The 18138-nt window shown below is 49.0% G+C and overlaps 2 protein-coding genes across 3 annotated transcripts in view; one reads left to right on the top strand and one right to left on the bottom strand.

The window, feature by feature from the left end:
* The window catches only part of P2RX6 (purinergic receptor P2X 6), an 11603-nt gene extending 11204 nt beyond the window's left edge, over nucleotides 1–399 (bottom strand). Inside the window, exon 1 of the mRNA XM_077874629.1 lies at nucleotides 6–399. Coding sequence (XP_077730755.1) covers nucleotides 6–190 — 185 coding nt within the window. The 5' untranslated portion in view covers nucleotides 191–399. The remainder of the gene's footprint in view (nucleotides 1–5) is intronic.
* LRRC74B (leucine rich repeat containing 74B) lies at nucleotides 159–18138 on the top strand. Of its 2 annotated transcripts, XM_077874632.1 has the most exons (10): nucleotides 159–403; nucleotides 1297–1439; nucleotides 1863–1995; nucleotides 2953–3159; nucleotides 7854–7963; nucleotides 8925–9040; nucleotides 10206–10284; nucleotides 12068–12163; nucleotides 14396–14556; nucleotides 17928–18138. In XM_077874632.1, the coding sequence occupies exons 1-9, from the start codon at nucleotides 253–255 to the stop codon at nucleotides 14549–14551; spliced, it is 1191 nt and encodes a 396-aa protein (XP_077730758.1). In that variant the 5' UTR covers nucleotides 159–252; the 3' UTR covers nucleotides 14552–14556; nucleotides 17928–18138. The 2 variants fall into 2 exon arrangements, with proteins under 2 accessions (XP_077730758.1, XP_077730757.1); XM_077874631.1 differs by lacking the exon at nucleotides 17928–18138 and having other exon boundaries at nucleotides 14396–15471.

Raw genomic sequence — 18138 nt, 5'->3', positions numbered from 1 at the left:
CTCACCTCCGCGCAGCCTGGTAGTAGGCTAAAGGTCGGCCCACGCCCGCGGCCGTTTCCGTAGCAACTGAAAACACCGGGTTGCCCGGGCGGCTGCCGCCGGGGAGGCGCGCCTCTATTGGCTGCAGCGGGCGTCTGTTCGCGGCGCGCCACATTCGATTGGTCGAATCCGTCGAAGGGTCCGCCCACATCCCCGGGCGGTGCTCCAGGCGCCGCGCCCCACAGCGCTGGCCTCCGTGCCGACCACCGAGAAATGAGCGCCAGCGCGAGGGGTCCCTGCCAGAGGTCTGGGGAGAGGGGAGAGCAGTTGGAGGAGGAGGCAGCGGCCGCTGGGCGTCTAGCAGGGGCCCCGGAGGCCGAGGAGTGTCCGGACGTTGATTCAGACTCCGACCGGGAGATGGAAGGTGCTCCCGGGAAGGGATGGGGGCGGGCCTGCCTGCTCCCCTGGGGAGCTTCTCCCGCCTGCCTTCTTGAGGGGCCAGGCTGGGGCCTAGTGGGCAAGGGGCCCCTGTCCGGCAGGGAGCGCACCCCTCCGTGGGACGCCTTCAGGACAGCAGCGGCCGCTCCGGCCCCTTGCCCTTCCCGCAGTGCTCCTGGGGGCAACAGGAGTTCCACTGTAGAAAATGCCTCAAAGTGACTGACGTTAAACCCCGCCGAACAGTGTGAGAAGAGGTGTCTCACCCTGCAACGACATCAGGGCTGGGGTTTCCCAACCCACAGGGAAAACTAAGCCCATAAATATTTTTATTTATTTATTTATTTTTATTAAAGATTTTATTTATTTATTCATGAGAGACAGAGAGAGAGAGAGAGAGAGAGAGAGAGGCAGAGACACAGGCACACAGGCAGAGGGAGAAGCAGGCTCCACGCAGGGAGCCCCTTGTGGGACTCGATCCTGGAACTCTGGGATCATGCCCTGGGCCGAAGGCAGGCGCTAAACCACTGAGCCACCCAGGGATCCCCCGCCAATAAATATTTAGAACTTAGAATTGTTTCAGTTTCTTCCCCCATGAAATAGTCTCAAAACATACGTGTTCTGTAATCCAGCAGAAAAGACACAGCAGGCACTTTGGCGTCAGACAGGAAAGGTCCTAACCCTGACTCTGCCAGGATTGACTACCACTAGCTGTGTGACTTTAGGGAAAGAATTTGTTTTCTCTGACCTTCAATGTCCCTAACAGCACAGGGAGAAATGACTTTAGAGGGAAATGCAGGCTGCATGGTGACACAGGGCAGGGGAGTAGGAGACTGGGTCTGGAAAGGGATCCATATTCATCCTCTCCCTGTCTCCTATCAGGCATCCAGGGGCCTGGAGAACTGCTCAAGGACACCCTCTACCTGAGGTCCTGCCAAGCCCATAGTGTTGTGCCTGCCTCCCGCTTTCTGCACCTAGGGAGCACCCCAGAGCTGAACCTGCGGCACCGTGGCCTGGGGCCTCAGGTAACCCTGGAGAGACCCTGCGGTCAGGCTTGGAGTGACAGGACCTGGGAAGCAGCAGCCATGGGAGTGGCCTCTTCCTGAGCCCATACCACACACTCCCCTGCCTTGCTGCGCGCCAGGCATATTCAATCCCCTCATTTGGGTGTCAGCAGGCGTCAAGGCTATGACGATTCAGTGTAAAGGTTGAGGGGCTTGCTGGGAGATGCTAATCTGCTGGCAGTGGGGGATGGTCAGGGAAAGTTCCAGAAGATGAGGTCTGAGCAGAGCCTAGAAGGGTAAGAAAGTGTCCCCTGGGCATGTGGGAAGGGAAAGGCCTTCCAGTTAGAGGGCTGTGCCCTGGAAATGAGCCAGGATAGTGGCTAGCTGTGTCTGAGGCCTTCCCCCTGGGAAGGACCAGGTCCTTCAGGCCCCTCTTTGTCCTAGGGTGCCCAGGCTTTGGCTTCAGCATTGACCTCCAATCCCTATGTCAAGCGACTGGACCTTCGAGACAATGGGCTCTGTGGGGCTGGTGTGGAGGCCCTGGCAGGTGCCCTGAGCAAAAGCAGCAGTATCTGTGGTAGGTGCTGAGCCTGGGGCAGGTGGGCAGATTTGAGTCCTCCCTTCCCTGAGGGGTGTGGGCCCCCTCACGGCTGGGCCTTTTCACCTGGGGTCTATTGGTGTTGCCATGGCAGGGGCCTCATCACAGGGTGGGGTGGTTGGGGGTGGAGTTAGACTCTCTGTGGTGCCCCCAATGCTGCATGCTATTCCTCTCCTGACCCGCCCTCCCTCCCCCAACTCCTCTCCTCTGCTGGCCAGCTCCCCTCTGCATGTGGTTGCCTCCCATTGCCTAAATGCAGAATGAGAGAAGTCTCCAACAGAGAGGCAGGGGATGGGCCATGTGAGAGGGTGGAGGGTTGGGTGGGAATGAAGTGGGGCTGGATACCAACGCCATCTCTGTCACAGAGAGGGTGCCCCCCCCCCGCAAGCTGCTCCACCTCACTGAGCCTTAGTTTTCAATCTGTGAAATGGCCCCAACAATAGCACTTAGTCCTTGGGTTTGTGCTGAGTATGAAATGAAACCGCATATGTGAAGTGCTTAGCAAAGCTCCTGGCTCACTTATATGCTCCATGCATGGCCACCTGGGCTGCCTTTGGCAGTTCCCAGAAATGAATTAGTGAAGACTCTGTGGGTGTGTTATACTGCTGCTAAGCACGAATCATCCTCGGGGGGGGGGGGGGGGGGCTGCATCACCATTGCAGGCATCCTGTACAGCACCATGAAGTAGGCAGTTTGAACCCTTTGATAAAGAAGCTGTGGATGCATGGAGAGGGTGGGGGCATCAGAGAAGCTGCCTAGGGCTGGAGGGGTGGATGCAGCTGATGAGAGGCAGAGTCACCATGCAACCGCAGGATAGTCTGGCTGCATAGCCTTGTCCACTGCCTCAGGCCTAGAGGCTTGGGGGATAGAAGAAGGTGGAAGAGGGTGGTACCTGCCTCTGGATCCCACTGACTGAGGAGTGCTGCCAACCCCTAGATGTGGACCTGTCGGACAACCAGATGGGAGTGGTGGGAGCTCAAGCAGTCTGTGCTGCCCTCATGGTGAATCCAACCATGCAGAAGGTACAGCTGGCAGGGAATGGCCTGGAGGAGCATGCAGCCCAGTACCTTGCTGAACTCCTGCTGGCCCACACAGGCCTGAAATCGCTGGACCTAAGCTATAACCAGCTGAATGACCAAGCAGGTAACATCTGGCCAGGGCCACCAAGCCCCTCCTCCTGTGGCAGAGGTGGGTGGAGGTTGGCAGGACCACTCTGAACATTCATACTCTGGCTCCTGTTTCCCATGTCCCACTTTGGCCTGCCCCCCTCCCACTCCTTCTACACAGAACTCTTAATCCATTCCACAGATTGCCATTGCCTGCTGCTGCATGCGCCGGATGCTAATTTAGCCACTAGTGACCTGGTTGTGAACAAAACAAAGTCCCTGGCCTCGAGGAATACCTATTAACAAGATAATTCTCCGTAATTATTGATGCAACAAAATAAACAGGGCACAAGTCTAGAGAAGAATGGGATCCCTTGTCTTAGAGAGGTGGCTGGGGAGGCTCTGAGATGACATTTAAGTTGAAATACAAAGGGTGGGAAGGAGTCAGCCATGGCAAGACCAGGGAGAGAACATTTCAAGCAGAGGAACAGTGAACCTGCAGGCTTATTTCCCAGACTGATAGACACCAGTGTGACTGAACTAGTGATCCAGGAGGGAGGGACTAGGCTATAAGATGAAGAGACAGTGGATGGTGCAGGCCTACAAATCTTGGCAAAGGGTATGAAGATTTTATTGCAACTGCTGTGAAAGACATTGGTGGGATTCCTTGATCTCACCACTTTATTGCATGCCCCAGGGCCTTTGCACAAGCTATCTGCTTTGCCAGGAACATGTACTTCTACCTGTCTGTTCTCAATCACTCCAATCAATTATAGGAATCACCTGGGATCTTGAATTAGGAATTCAGATTTCTGGGCCCTGGACCTACTGAACCAGAGTCTTGGTGGGGCAAGGCCCATGCATCTACATTTTAATGGCAAATCTACATTTGCCCTAGGAGATTTATCTGATCAAGAAAGTTTGAGAAGAATTATTCTGTCTCAAGCAGCTTAGAGTGGGAGTGGTACCAACTTTGACCTTTCAAGATCAGTCTTAGAATTTAACTGCCAGAGAGCATGTTTACCTTTTAAGACAATTATTATGAGAAGTCTGTGAAATTAAAAGAGAAGTTCAGGGGCACATGGTTAAGCCTCTGACTTCAGCTCAGGTCATAATCCCAGCATCCTGAGATGGAGCCCCACATTGGGCTTCCTGCTCAGTGGGGAGTCTGCTTTTCCTTCTCTCTCTGCCCCACCCTCTGCTCATTCTCTCTCTCTCTCCCTCTCGCTCTTCCTGTCACTCTTGCTCTCTCTTTCTTACACACACACACACACACACGCAAACAAAATCTTTTTTAAAAAGAGAGACAAGGGGATCCCTGGGTGGTTCAGTGGTTTAGCACCTACCTTTGGCCCAGGGCACAATCCTGGGGTCCCGGGATGGGGTCCCGGGATTGAGTCCCGCGTCGGGCTCCCAGCATGGAGCCTGCTTCTCCCTCCTCCTGTGTCTCTGCCTCTGTCTCTCTCTCTGTGTGTCTACCATAAATAAATAAATAAATAAATAAATAAATAAATAAATAAATAAATCTTTAAAAAAAATAAATAAAAATAAAAAGAGAGACAAGTTCATTTCAGATTTGCAACACACTAAGTATAGATGTCCCCCTGGGCCTTCACAGTGAAAAGTCAAGCATCAGAGAGGCAGCCAGGATGGAGGGGAGGGAAGCTAAGGCCTCCTCTGAAGGTGGTGCAAATATGCTGTAAGGAGGACCTCAGCTCAGAAAAGGACAAACTCAGCAGGACCATTTTGTTTTCCCAAGTGGGGATCTGTAGGTGGGCCTGACTCCCTTGAAGGGTGAAGGGCTTGGGTCTCAGTCTCCCCATCTGACCCATGGTGAATGAAGGTAGCACCTACCTCATAGTCGGCTGCAGAGGTCGTGAAGGCCAAGCATTGGAATTTCAAGAGGCTGATTCTTGTGCGTAGAGGAACCTTCTCACCCTCCAGTTCAGCAAAGAAAGGGCTTCCCTAGAAAGTGAGGACCACCGCCCTCTCCTCCCAGCCCTAGAAGTGTCAGGAGGGGCGAAAGTACACCTGTAACCGAGAATCAGCGGGTGTCAGACCCAGTGCGGGGTTTGGAATCCAGAGCCCTGTTCCCAGGGAGGCCGCACAGGGAGTCCCGCTGCCTTGCAGGGAGCTCTCCAAGGTGCTAAAGTATCTTGCTGCAGTGGTTCTAGCCTGGCAGGCTATTCTTTTCTTTTCTTTTCTTTTCTTTTCTTTTCTTTTCTTTTCTTTTCTTTTCTTTTCTTTTCTTTTCTTTTCTTCTTTTCTGAACTTATTTTAAAATAATCTCTGCACCCAAGATGGGGCTTGAACTCACAGCCCCAAGATCAAGAGTCTCATGCTCTACTGACCAAGCCAGCCAGGCACCCCAGAGCAACCTAGTCAGATGCTCGGTTAGAGCATCTGTTTTTCCTCTGTGCATCTCTTCAAACTAGCCTTACTAACCCACATGAGGAGCTAAGGTGGAGAGGAGTCAAATTCAGATTCATGGAGAGGGGTCAAATTCAGATCCTTGAGGGACTCCTAGGCTGGTGGGAGAGACTGGCTGGACAAAGGGAGGTCATTCAACCAGAGCATGGAAGGATAGAAGCATGGTGGACATGGGGCCCAAACAGCACAGCCTCGCTGGGCAGGCAAGGTTTCCTGATGCCGTGAACCCAGGTTAGAAGGATGAGGAGCTATTAGCCAGGTGAATGAGGGGGGCTAACAGTTCTACCCAGGGGGTAGCCCAGAGTCATGTCGGTGCTGGTGCTTTTGAGCACTGGGAGCAGGTCAGATTGGCTGAATCCTGAAAGAGTGGAGAGCATGATGGGTGGGTGGGGCTTCTTCTGTCCATCTTTACATGCTAAAAATCTCTCAAGATTTCTTACCCTGCACTGCTCCCTCTTTCCTATCTCTGCCACAAGTGCCTCCTCTCTACACAGCTGCACCAGCTTCATCACCTCTTGCCTATAGACTATGACACAAGCCTTCCAACTGGTGCCCTGGGTTCTCTCTACTCCCACCCACCTCAGTCCATTCCCTATACCCGCCTCTGAGGAATTCAGCTTTGTCATTTTTTTTTAGTATTTTATTTATTTATTCATGAGAGACAGAGAAGGCAGAGACATTCGTAGAGGGAGAAGCAGGCTACCTGCAGGGAGCCTGATGTGGGACTCAATCCCAGAACTCCAGGATCACGACCTGAGCCGAAGGCTCAACCACTGAGCCACCCAGGCTTCCCACTTTTGTCATTTCTTAAAGCCTCCCTGCCTACTCACCACTAACTGGCTGGTGCCCAAAAGCCTTGGCCCAGCATTGAAGGCCACTCAGCATCTTTCCAGTGCCCATTACTCCTACCTCGTGTTTCACTGGCTCCCACCCACCCACCAGGCCTGTGGGCATTTCCACAAGTGTTCCATGCTCCCTCGTGCCTCCATTAATTCAAACTTTGCTGTGTGTGTTCTCTGCTGTGCATGCACACACACATGGTGAATCCCTCAGTCTTCAAATTTATCTCCTCTGTCCTCACTTTCCTGACATCCGGCTAAGGCAGGATTAGTCCCTAACCCTATTTATTTCCACATTTATGTAGTCTTTAATAGTTCACATCCTATTAATTTGTATTTACAATTGGACAACATGGATTTGAACTGCATGGGTCCACCTATATACCTTTTAAAATAAATGCAGTACAGTATTTTTTTAAGATATTATTTATTTATTCATGAGAGATGCAGAGAGAGAGACAGAGACATAGGCAGAGGGAGAAGCAGGTTCCCTGTGGGGAACCTAGTGTGGGACTCATCCCAGAACTCCAGGATCATGACCTGAGCCAAAGGCAGATAGATGCTCAACCACTGAGCCACCCAGTACAATACAGTACAGTGTTATATGTGTATTTTCTTATGACTTTCTTTTTAAAAGATTTATTTATTTATTTATTTATTTATTTATTTATTTGAGAGAGAGAATGATTGGGAGCGTGCAGAGGGGGGAGGGGCAGAGGGATAGGGAGAGAGAGAATCTCAAGCAGGCTCCACACCTAGTATGGAACCCAACATGGGGCTCAATCTCATGATCCCCAGATCATGACCTGAACCGAAATCAACAGTCAGATACTCAACCAACTGAGCCACCCAGGAGCCTAATGATTTTCTTAATAAAAAAATTTTAGGGGCACCTGGGTGACTCCGTCGGTTAAGCATCTGCCTTTGGCTCAGGTCATGACTCTGGGGTCCTGGGATCAAGCCCCACATCAGGTTCCCTGCTAAGTGGGGAGTCTGCTTTTCCCTCTCCCTCTGCTGTTCCCCCTGCTTGTGCTCTCTGGCTCTCTCTCTCTCTCTCTCTCTCTCTGTCAAATAAATAAAAATCTTCAAAAAATAAAATTTTCTTTAGCTTACTTTTTTATAAAAATACAGTGTATAATGTGTATAACATACAAAGCATGTTAATCAACACTATATGTTCTTGGCAAGGTCTTCTTTCTGGTCAACAGTTGAAGTATGGGGGAGTCAAAGTTATATGCAGATTTTCGACTGCACAGGGGTTTGGTGCCCCTAACCACCATGTTGTTCAAGGATCAACTGTATCTCCCCCATTAAATGTGAATTCCTTGAGGACAGGGCAGGCCCATATTGGCTTCAACTTAGTGACCCTTGTGTCCCAAAGAGACCCTGGTATGCAACGGTCATCAGGATTCTTTTTTGAAGGAATGAACAGAGAATAAGGTCTGTCTTGGTGTTTCTGAAGGGGAGATGCTCGGGCCGGCCCTGGCAGAAAATACAGGACTCACTGAGCTTAATATAAGCTGGAATCACCTTCGAGGACCAGGAGCTGTGGCCTTTGCCAGGGGACTGGAGGTATGAAGACCCCTGCTGCCTATTTACCCTTCCGGCCTGTCCTATGGGGACTGGTTTTCCAGGTGCCAGCTCCCTGTCTTCACAGCTCTTCAGAAACGAGCCTTGGATCTTTTAAGAAGAGCTTTAAAAACATTTTGTTTGGTGACTTTAATTTTCCCAGCCCCATTACATGACTCCAAAACACCAGGCTCACTCTCACAACACTTACTGAAGGGTCTCGGGTTGAGCATTGCACACCTTCTCCAGATATTATAGATATTACAGACATGGGGCTGGGGGGAGGGATATCGTGCAGTCTGGTGAAACATGCTCACTGTGGTCATATGCAGATGCCTCCCTGAGGAGACACCCTGCACCCTTGGGTCCCAGCACACGCTCTCAAACATCCCACCTGCTTCCTTAGATGTGGTTCGTAGGCCTTGGGAATGAGTGGCTTCTACCTGCCAGGATGCCCCTGGTACCGGCTACATTTGTGGGGCCCTCTTCAGGAAACGGCAGCAGGTGCCTTGCTTCCCCCACCCCCCAGGGTGACCTGAGGATCCTGCTCCACAAGTGGTAGGTCAGGCTTTGTCTTCCCATTGCAGCCACAAGCTCTTGCCCTTCTCCCCACCACAGTCTCCAACAACCCCTCACTGGAGCCCATCTGAGATCCTGCTGTGTACCTTAGAGTACCTGCCTTTGGGTCCTCCAAGTGGGCATGGAGCCGGATCACTGCCTCTCTGGGGTCTGCTGCTAGGCAGTCTCTGAGGGACATCCACACCTACACCCACGTTTGGTGCTGTGCTTCCAGTCATTCAGTTCTCCTGGTCACCATCATTCAAGCCACAAGATTCTTACCTGGAACCTCTGACCTTCTGTTCTCAGTCTGTGCTTTTTGTACCTTGGGCCTCCTGGCCTCTGAGGCTATGGCCCCAGACCACCGACACGAGAGGTCTCCTGGCTTCACTCTTTCGCATTCCAGGCAAACATCTTCCTCAGAGTCCTGGACATCTCATACAATGGCTTTGGAGATCCTGGAGCATCCGCAGTGGGTGAGGCACTTAAGACCAACAATGTGTTGGAGGAACTCAACATGAGGTGAGGTGCATAGGGTGGTCCCCATGTCACAGACTTCAACTCCAAAGCCACCAAGGGATCAGGGACTCCATGATCCTGCTGCTGTTTACCACTTTAACTCCCAAACCTATTACAGTCTACCTATGATGGGGCTTGGGCCACAATCCAAGAGGACTCAGTTCTTTCTCACTGAAGTTCATCATTGTACCTTGCATCTCATAATTGCTGCTGCACAGGCAGGGGCTGGGAATTGAAAACATGCATGTAAAACATCTTCAGCAGGGAGGCACCGAGGTCGCTCTGTCAGTTAAGTGTCCAAATGTTGATCTCAGCTCTCGGCTGGGATCTTGATTTCAGGGTGGTGACTTCAAGCCCCACATTGGGCTCCGTACCGGGTATGGAGCCTACTTCAAAACAAAACAAAACAAAAATCTTCAGCAGAGCTTAGTGTGGGGTGAGTGCTCATGTTCTGCTCAGCACATGACGTGTGTGAGCTGCTCCTCCCAGCCTCAGCAAGTAACCAGAGCAGGGGCCGCAAACCACAGAAAAAGAGAGACTGAAGCCCTACAGGTCCTGGACTTGTGTGGCTGAGCACTTGCCCCAGGGGGGCAGGTGGCTGCTGCAGTGAGCAGGGTCTTCTCAATTCTGCTGCAATTCTGTCCTTCCCATGGAAGGAGTCAAGGCCAGAAGAGGCCACAAGACATGCTGGAATGTGAGGCCAGAGCTGGAGTGTGAGAGGTCAGAGGGTAGTGGGACTGGCTCCAAGATAAAGAGGCCAAGAGAGGTGCTGGGGCCAGAGTTTAGGTCCATCTTGAGAAGCAGGAGGAGAGAGCTGGGTGGTTTCCAGGACAGATGCTGTCATGGTGATAGGAATGGGGTGCTGACTGGGGCAGAACATGTGGGAGGACCTGCTGAGCTCTGAGGGCCTGGGAGCAGCAGCTGGCCTCCACGAGGTGGGAAGAATGCTCTAGGTGTGTTTGCTGAGCAATCTCCCTGAACACTAGGAGCTTCCAATGAAGGAGCCTTTACATACTGACCTGCCCAAGGTCCCTGAGGCATCAGCGGATGCTGGATCGTGAAGCCTAACCAGGTGGATGCACCAGCAACACCAGCTGGGACCCTGGGACAGTCTGGTGGTGCACAGCTACTCAGAAGGTAGCAAAATGCACGTGTCTTCCTGTTGCAGCAACAACCGCATCTCTGCAGTGGGAGCCTTGAGCCTGGGCCTGGGCCTCCGGGTCAACCAGACACTGAGGATTCTTGTTGTGAGTGCTAGCCTGATGGGGGAGGCCCCAGCACAGACCTGCCTATGCATGTCCACACAGATCCCTCCTCTCGTAGTGGGGTACACAGGTTCTAGAGCCCAGAGAAGGGAGGGGGGCCTCCTGGCTTCCTCTTATGACCACTTCTTTCCCTTGCCATTCAGTCACCCACCTTCTTCAAACATCCATGCACTTCTTCAGACTCTTCCTCACCCATCCTTCCCTCCCAGTGGTATCACCACACCTCTCAGCTGTCCTTATTCTTTTTCAGCCCACAGGGTCAGCCCAGGTGTACTGTTGGCCATGCTCAGACCTACCGGAGGCCTCGTGTGCTCACCAGGGGTTCCCTTCCTTCAGGGTTGCAGTGGGGTAGGAATGGCTAAGTAGGGCTGAGAGCAGAGGACAGAGAAGGGAGGGTGCAACCGAGGGTAGAGCAGGCCCCTGAGGGCCACTGTGCCATCAGCAAGTGCTCAGAGTACAGTACTGTCAGGTCCTGGGGGCATCCAGCACTGCCTGGCTCTCAGCTCCCTCAACTGGCAGAGGAGCCCTCTGTAGCATTCCCATCCCCAGCCTGAGGCTCACTTCTCTCCCACCGCTCCACCCTGACCCCTGCCTACAACACAGACCTCTCTTAAGCTCTGGATCCCCATTTCCAGCCACCTGCTGGACGGTCCCCTGGATGTCTCATGGGCACAAAGCACAACTTGAAGGCATCACCTCTCTCTAGGGGCTGCTTCCTGGGGGGGAGGGGCTCCCCATCGAGTCAGAAGTGAGGGCCCCATGCTACCCCTCCCTCTCTTTCCCACATCTTCCATCCTTCACCTTCCTTCCTGCAGAGTGCTCAGGCTGTCTACTCCTCACTTCCCCTCACATTCTGTGTTAGTTTCCCATCTCTGGCCCTTCCTTCCTACCTACCTGGTGATCTTTCTAAACTAGAAACATGCTCCTGTCCCCTCTTGCTTTAAATCTGTCAGCAGCTCCCTCTGGATAAATCCAAGCTGAGTAGCATGTCATTCACTACACCCTGGGCTCTGGGCTTTGCTAAAAACCCTCTGCCTTCTGCCTGTGAAGCTCATTCTCTCCCCCCAAGCTGCTCTGAATTTCCTGCACATGGTGCAAGTTCTCCCCTCTGTTTTGCTCCTCCAGCCCTCCTTGCCGAAATACCCCACTCTGTCCACCTCACCTGTAAAGCTCAGGGCAGGTGTTTGATCGTCTGCCTAAGCTTTACCTCCCCAGGAGAGCTGATGCACACTCTCATTGCACTGCGTTTTCATGACGTTTCCTTTTCCTCTCTTCCCCCTGACAGGTGAGCCCTTTAAAGGCAAAATGTGCCCTGTGTGTCTGTATCTTTGGCACCCAGGACAGAATTGGGCTGAGTGGGTGCTCAGCCAGTGCTTCACCCTCTCCCCTCTTCCCTGGCCCCACAGCCTCACTCAGGGCATTCTGTCAGTGGAGACAACTTCTGAGCTGGGACAATGGGGCTGTCCTGAGCCACTTGTCATCAGATATGAAGAAGCCCTCTTTCCCTTTTGAGTTGCTCCACTAGCCTACCTGGGCTCAGTTTTGCTCAATTGTTTTTTTTTTTTAATTTATTTATGATAGTCACACAGAGAGAGAGAGAGAGAGAGAGAGAGAGAGGCAGAGACATAGGCAGAGGGAGAAGCAGGCTCCCAACGTGGGATTCGATCCGGGGTCTCCAGGATCGCGCCCGGGGCCAAAGGCAGGTGCCAAACCGCTGCGCCACCCAGGGATCCCAGTTTTGCTCAATTGTATGCATGTTTCTCAGATCTCCAGGAATCCCATACGAGGTGAAGGCTGCTTTGGAGTTCTGAAGTCCATCCGGGATAATCCAATGTCTGCCCTAGAACTTCTGGATTTCTCTGTAAGGGCTTTTAATAAATCTCATCTATGATCCTCCCAACAGCCCCACACGTTATCATTTCGAGGAAGAAAGTGGGGATTAGAGAAATAGAGCGCCCTGCCCGGATGCTCAGTGTGGCTGGGCCTGAGTTCCACCCCAGGCCTTAATGTCAGGTCACAGTGCCACTCAGGCTCTGCTCCCATGCCTGACGGGAGGAGGGGGGTATCGCCACGGCCTCACCTCCAACAGTATCTGGGGTTGTCATTGGCTGAGAGACAATAGGTGGCTCAGAGGACACAAAGCTCAGTGTTCTCTGATGTTTGGATTTGCAGGTTCAGTACTTGTAAGGCACCTCACCCTGCCACCTGGCCGGTGCTGACTGGAGGTGGACATGGTGGTGGAAGATTCACTTATGTGGCTTCCAGGGAGACTAAGATTCCTTTTCATTCGACTGTGCCTTTTTAATATAGAAAATTAAAAGCAGTTAAACATTAAGGAGAGAATCCCCAAATAGAAGTATTAGAAGGAAGTCTAGTCACAAATCACTGCTTATTCTAACCTTGGTTTGTTTCTTTTTCATTTTTTTTCCTGTTTTAATTTCTAGGATGGTAAGTATTGATGGCTCTAACCTATACAAACAAAGCCTTTCTGAAAAATTTAAGAATTTTTAAGAATAGAAAGGGGCTCTAAGCCAGAGAGTTTGAATAAAGGTTGCATGTGGTGAAAACATCGGGATCTGACACTTCTTATTTTTATTTGTTATTTAAAAAAAAAGATTTTATTTACTTATTTGACACAGAGACAGAGAGACCACAAGGAGGGAGAGTGGGAAAGGGAGAAGCAGACTCCCCGCTGAGCAGGGAGCCCCACGTGGGGCTTGATCCCAGGACCCCAGGATCATGACCTGAGCTAAAGGCAGATGCTCAACCAACCGAGCCACCCAGGTGTCCCCAACTCTGGTTTATTTCAACCCAGATTTGAGTCAAAACCTTCCAGAGACGTATTTTTACAGTTCCAATCCCTCAGGCTTTGGACAACTGATGACAGCCTTATTGCTTCCTTCTGCCTGCCCAGAGATTAGCTTGCCTTGACCATTTTCCTTCTGTTCTGAGAATTCCTGTCAGCCTTGGATTCTATCATTAAAAGAGAGAGAGAAAGAGAGAGAGGGAGAGGAGGCTTGGCCGTTTCAGTTGGAAGAGCATATGACTCTTGATCTTGGGGTTGTGAGTTCAAGCTCCATGATGTTAGGGGCAGAGATTACTTAAATAAGTAAATATTTAAAAAAAAAAACAAATAAAGGAATGATATATGAAATGGTTCTCCAAATATATGTGCTTATTTAATATAAAGTATGATTATTATCAGGAGATTTAATGTAATGGAAACACCACAGAGGTAAGAGTCCGACAGTCCTGGGACCAAATCCTGAGTCATCAACATGGGATATTCTGAATTGGAGAATGATACTAATTTAGATGCAATGTTCTGTTTCCCTGTTCCTTTGCTCTTTTTAATGTAATCTCCCCAGCCTAGATTTTCTCTTGCGGTTTAAGGGAAATACTTCTAAATCCTGACAGTTCATGTAAAACCCTTTCCAGGGCTCAGCTTTGTCTTTAGATGAAATGGGGCTGAAATCTCCCAGCCAGGCCCATTGTGAAGAGGGGATGAGCTAGCAGACCTCACAGGAGAGGTCTGTGTAGAGACGGACCCCACTGGTGCTAGTATTCTTTCCCTCACTCCCCTTGGTCTTCATTTGTTATTGAGGAATAACATTTATTCTGAAAAGTGCACATGGATTAGGGCTGTGAATTTTCTACAAACAGCACACACCTATGTAACCAGCCCCCAGATCAAGAAATAGTGCAGGCCCCAATAGTGCAGGTCCTCCCCTGGAGCCCCTTCCCTTCTCTATTTTAATGGTTTGGTGAGTAATGACATTGTCATCCATAGTATAGAAGCTGTCCTAAGGAGTTTCTTCTTCTTTTTTTAAACATTTTATTTATTTATTTATTCATGAGAGAGAGAGAGAGAGAGGCAGAGACACAGGCAGAGGGAGAAGCAGGCTCCATGCAGGAGCCCGATGTGGGACTCGATCCTGGGACCCCAGGATCACGTCCTGGGCCAAAGACAGGTGCTAAACCGCCACCCAGGGATCCCCTAAGGAGTTTCTTCAAAACCCTATGTGTATAAGTAAAAAACAGTAAAGTTCTCAAAAGGTGATGATGTACTGCCTTGTAATGCATTTCTTCTCAGGATATCCAAGTGGACAGAGAGTTTGATGACTTCACTAGCTCCGTGAAGGAAGTTCTTCCAGCACTCCATGTAAAGACTGCTGCCCACGGACTGGAGTACAAAAAAGAGTTGCCACCAGTCTTCGCCCTGTCCCTATCAGCATCTGCCCCTAAGTGACTGTGGTATGTGGCTTCCTCATACATATATACATTCCTCTCACATTGGCCACTTCAACTTCAATGCTGGGGGTCCTTGGCTTCACGATACCTTATTACCACTTGAGTCTGCAGTGAGCCCCCTATCTTCACAATGACTCAGACACCTGTATTCTCCTTTCCATCCAATGGCCTCTGTCAGTGCAGAGACTGGGTCTTCCTTTGGTCACACCAATTTGTGTAACATGAACTTGTGCCATGTGCTACACATTGAGCTGGGTATGGGGTCAAAGATGTCCAAAGTCCCTGCCTTGGTGACCTCGGGAGACAATGAAAGTACAAACTGAACTTGCCAGAATGCAAACAGACGCAACTTTTTTGGAAGGCAATTTGTCATTATACACCAAGAGCCTTAAAACTGCTTGTGCTCTTTGATTCAATGGTCTGATTAATCTGCTCTGCAGAAGTAGCCAGAGCTGCATAAAAAGATTGATGCCCAAAGGTGTTCACTGAAATACTATTTATAATATTTCAGTTGGAAATGATCTAAATGCCCAGGAACAGGGAATTGGCTAAGATTTGGAAGTCTGCAAACATTAAAAGCCAAGTGTTCAAAGAATATTTAACAAGTTATGAAAATGTACATGGTTAATGTTAAGTGAGAAAATCAGGATAAAAAATCATGTGGTTTGTCTGATAGTTCCTTAAAACACCTAATATGTAGTTTATCATAGGCCCAGCAATTCCAATCACAGAGAAATGAAAACATATATTTACACAAAAACTTGCACACAGATGTCCACAGAGACTTTGTTCATAATATCTACAAGGTATAAATGTCATCAACTGATGAATGGATAAATAAAATATGGTATACACATACAATGGAATATTATTTGCCCACAAAAAGGAATGAAATTTAGGTTGATAAAAATGTTCTGGGATGCCTGGGTGGCTCAGCAATTTAGTGCCTGCCTTCAGCCCAGGGCATGATCCTGGAGTCCTGGGATCGAGTTCCGCATCAGGCTCCCTGAATGGAACCTGCTTCTCCCTCTGCCTGTGTCTCTGCCTCTCTCTCTCTCTCTCCTCTCTCTCTCTCTCATGAATAAATAAATAAATAATCTTTTAAAAATTTCTAAAATTGATTGTGGTATTGGATGCACAACTCTGACTATACCAAAAGTAATTAAATTGTATACTTTATTTTTTTTAAAGATTCGTTTATTTATTTTAGGGGTAGAGAGGGACAGAGGGAGAGAGAATCTTAAGCAGACTCCTTGTTGAGCACAGAGCCTGTCGCAGGGCTCGATCTCACGACCCTGGGATCATGACCTGAGCCTAAAACAAGAATCAGACGCTCAACCAACTGAGGCACCCAGGAGGCCCTGAATTGTACCCTTTATATTTTTCTCATTTTTTTACACTTTTAAAATTTAAATTCAATTTGCCAACATACTGAATTGTACACTTTAAATAGATAAGTTGCATGATTTGTGAATTGTAGCTCAATAAAGCTGTTTATAAGAAAAAGGAAAGAAGTATCATGCAACTACAGGAATATATCATTTATCAGGAGGACTGTGTCATGGTACAACATGAACGAACCTTTATTTTTTTTTTATTTTTTTTTTATTTATTTATGATAGTCACAGAGAGAGAGAGAGAGAGAGAGGCAGAGACATAGGCAGAGGGAGAAGCAGGTTCCATGCACCGGGAGCCTGATGTGGGATTCGATCCCGGGTCTCCAGGATCGTGCCCTGGGCCAAAGGCAGGCGCCAAACCGCTGCGCCACCCAGGGATCCCTGAACGAACCTTTAAAATATGATGCTAAGTGAAAGAAGCCATTCACAAAAGACCACATACTGTATGATTCTGTTTATATTAAATGTCCAGAATTGGCAAATCTATAGAGACAGAAAGTAGATTCGAAGTTGCCTAGGGCAGGGGTGCCAGGCTGGCTCGGTCCATAGAGTGTGTAACTCGATCTCAGGGTTGTAGGTTGGAGCCCCATGTTGGATGTAGAGATTGCTTTAAAACATAGAAAGAATAGGGTCGCCTGGGTGGCTCAGTGGTTGAGCATCTGCCTTTGGCTCAGGGCATGATCCTGGTGTTCCGGGATTGAGTCCCTCATTGGGCTCCCTGCGAGGAGCCTGCTTCTCCCTCTGCCTGTGTCTCTGCCTCTCTCTCTCTCTCAGTCTCTCTCATAAATAAATAAATAAATAAATAAATAAATAAATAAATAAATCTTTTTAAAAATAGAAAGAATAAAAAGGAATAAAGAAGTTGCCAAGGGCTGGGGAGATGGGAGGGACTGGGAGTTGACAGCAAAAGGGCATGGATTTCTTTGGGAAGTAATAAAAATGTTCTAATTGTGTTCTGATTGTGGTGATGGTTGCACAACTCTTTGAATATACTACATAACCACTGGATTGTACACCACTTTATTTATTTATTTATTTATTTATTTATTTATTTATTTATTTATTTATTTATTGTTTACACCACTTTAATTATGGGGTGCCTGGCTGGCTCAGTCGGTAGAGCATGTGACTCTTGATCTCTGGGTGTGAGATCAAGCCCCACATTGGGTTTAGAAATTACTTAAACATAAAAAAAATCTTTTAAAAAATGGGTAAATTGTATGGTATGTGAAATATGTCAAGAAAGCTGTTACAAAAACAAATCCAATGTATTGTTAGATCCAATTGTATGAAAAACCTGTAGATATGCAAGGAAAAAAAAGACTAAAAAACTGATATACTAATAATGTTTAACTCTCAGTTGTGGGTGAGGGATGATTCTTATTTTTTTTATATTATCCTTCATTTTCCACACTTTTTACTCTGAATATGTGCAACCAGCAAAATAAATAGTACTTTAAAATGTGAGAGGCGCCTGAGTGGCTCAGTCGTTTGGGCATCTGACTCTTGATTTCCGCCAGGGTCATGACCTCAGGGTCCTGGGATGGAGCCCTGTGTCAGACTCCTTGCTCAGAGGGGGTCTGCTTGTCTTCCTCTCCCTCTGCCCCTCCCCCTGCTTGTGCTCTCTTTCTAAAATAATAAAAAGAAATCTTAAAAATATAAAATGTGATGGGCAGCCTGGGTGGCTCAGCGGTTTAGCGCTGCCTTCTGCCCAGGCCATGATCCTGGAGACCAGAGATCGAGTCCCAGCTTGGGCTGCCTGCATGGAGCCTGCTTCTCCCTCTGCCTTTCTCTCTCTCTCCCTGTCTCTGTCTCTCATTAATAAATAAATAAATAAAATCTTAATAACAACAAAGAATCATGACCTTACTAGTTTACTGACCAAACAGGCACTTCTAAGCAGCTGATCAGCACAACCGCAGACACAATCACCAGCTGTATCTAATAAAATCTCTAACTTAAGAAATACTTTTTCAGAATCTAAGTCTCCCGAGATGGAGCACACTTCCGGGGCCAGAGGAAGGCACTCAAGTCACAAAGTAACATCTGTGAACATGAGGTCATAGGCCTCCGATCAAAAGCGTCCACTTTCTCAGGAGACCCTCTGACCCAAATTTTGCCCATAAAAACCCTCACTTATGAGCCATCAGGGACTTTGAGTATTGGTTTCCCGTTCTCCTTCCTGGGT

Source organism: Canis aureus, chromosome 27, assembly GCF_053574225.1.
Source record: "Canis aureus isolate CA01 chromosome 27, VMU_Caureus_v.1.0, whole genome shotgun sequence".
NCBI classification, from domain to species: Eukaryota; Metazoa; Chordata; class Mammalia; order Carnivora; family Canidae; genus Canis; species Canis aureus.
The sequence above is the reverse complement of the archived record's forward strand: the minus strand, read 5'-3'. Positions and strand labels throughout refer to the sequence as shown.

Excerpts from the sequence above, each read along its gene's own strand:
- LRRC74B (XM_077874632.1), top strand. The coding sequence starts at position 253 with ATGAGCGCCAGCGCGAGGGGTCCCTGCCAGAGGTCTGGGGAGAGGGGA. Across the intron at positions 1,996-2,952 it reads CAAAAGCAGCAGTATCTGTG|ATGTGGACCTGTCGGACAAC; the intron begins GTAGGTGCTGAG and ends GCCAACCCCTAG. Across the intron at positions 10,285-12,067 it reads AGACACTGAGGATTCTTGTT|ATCTCCAGGAATCCCATACG; the intron begins GTGAGTGCTAGC and ends CATGTTTCTCAG.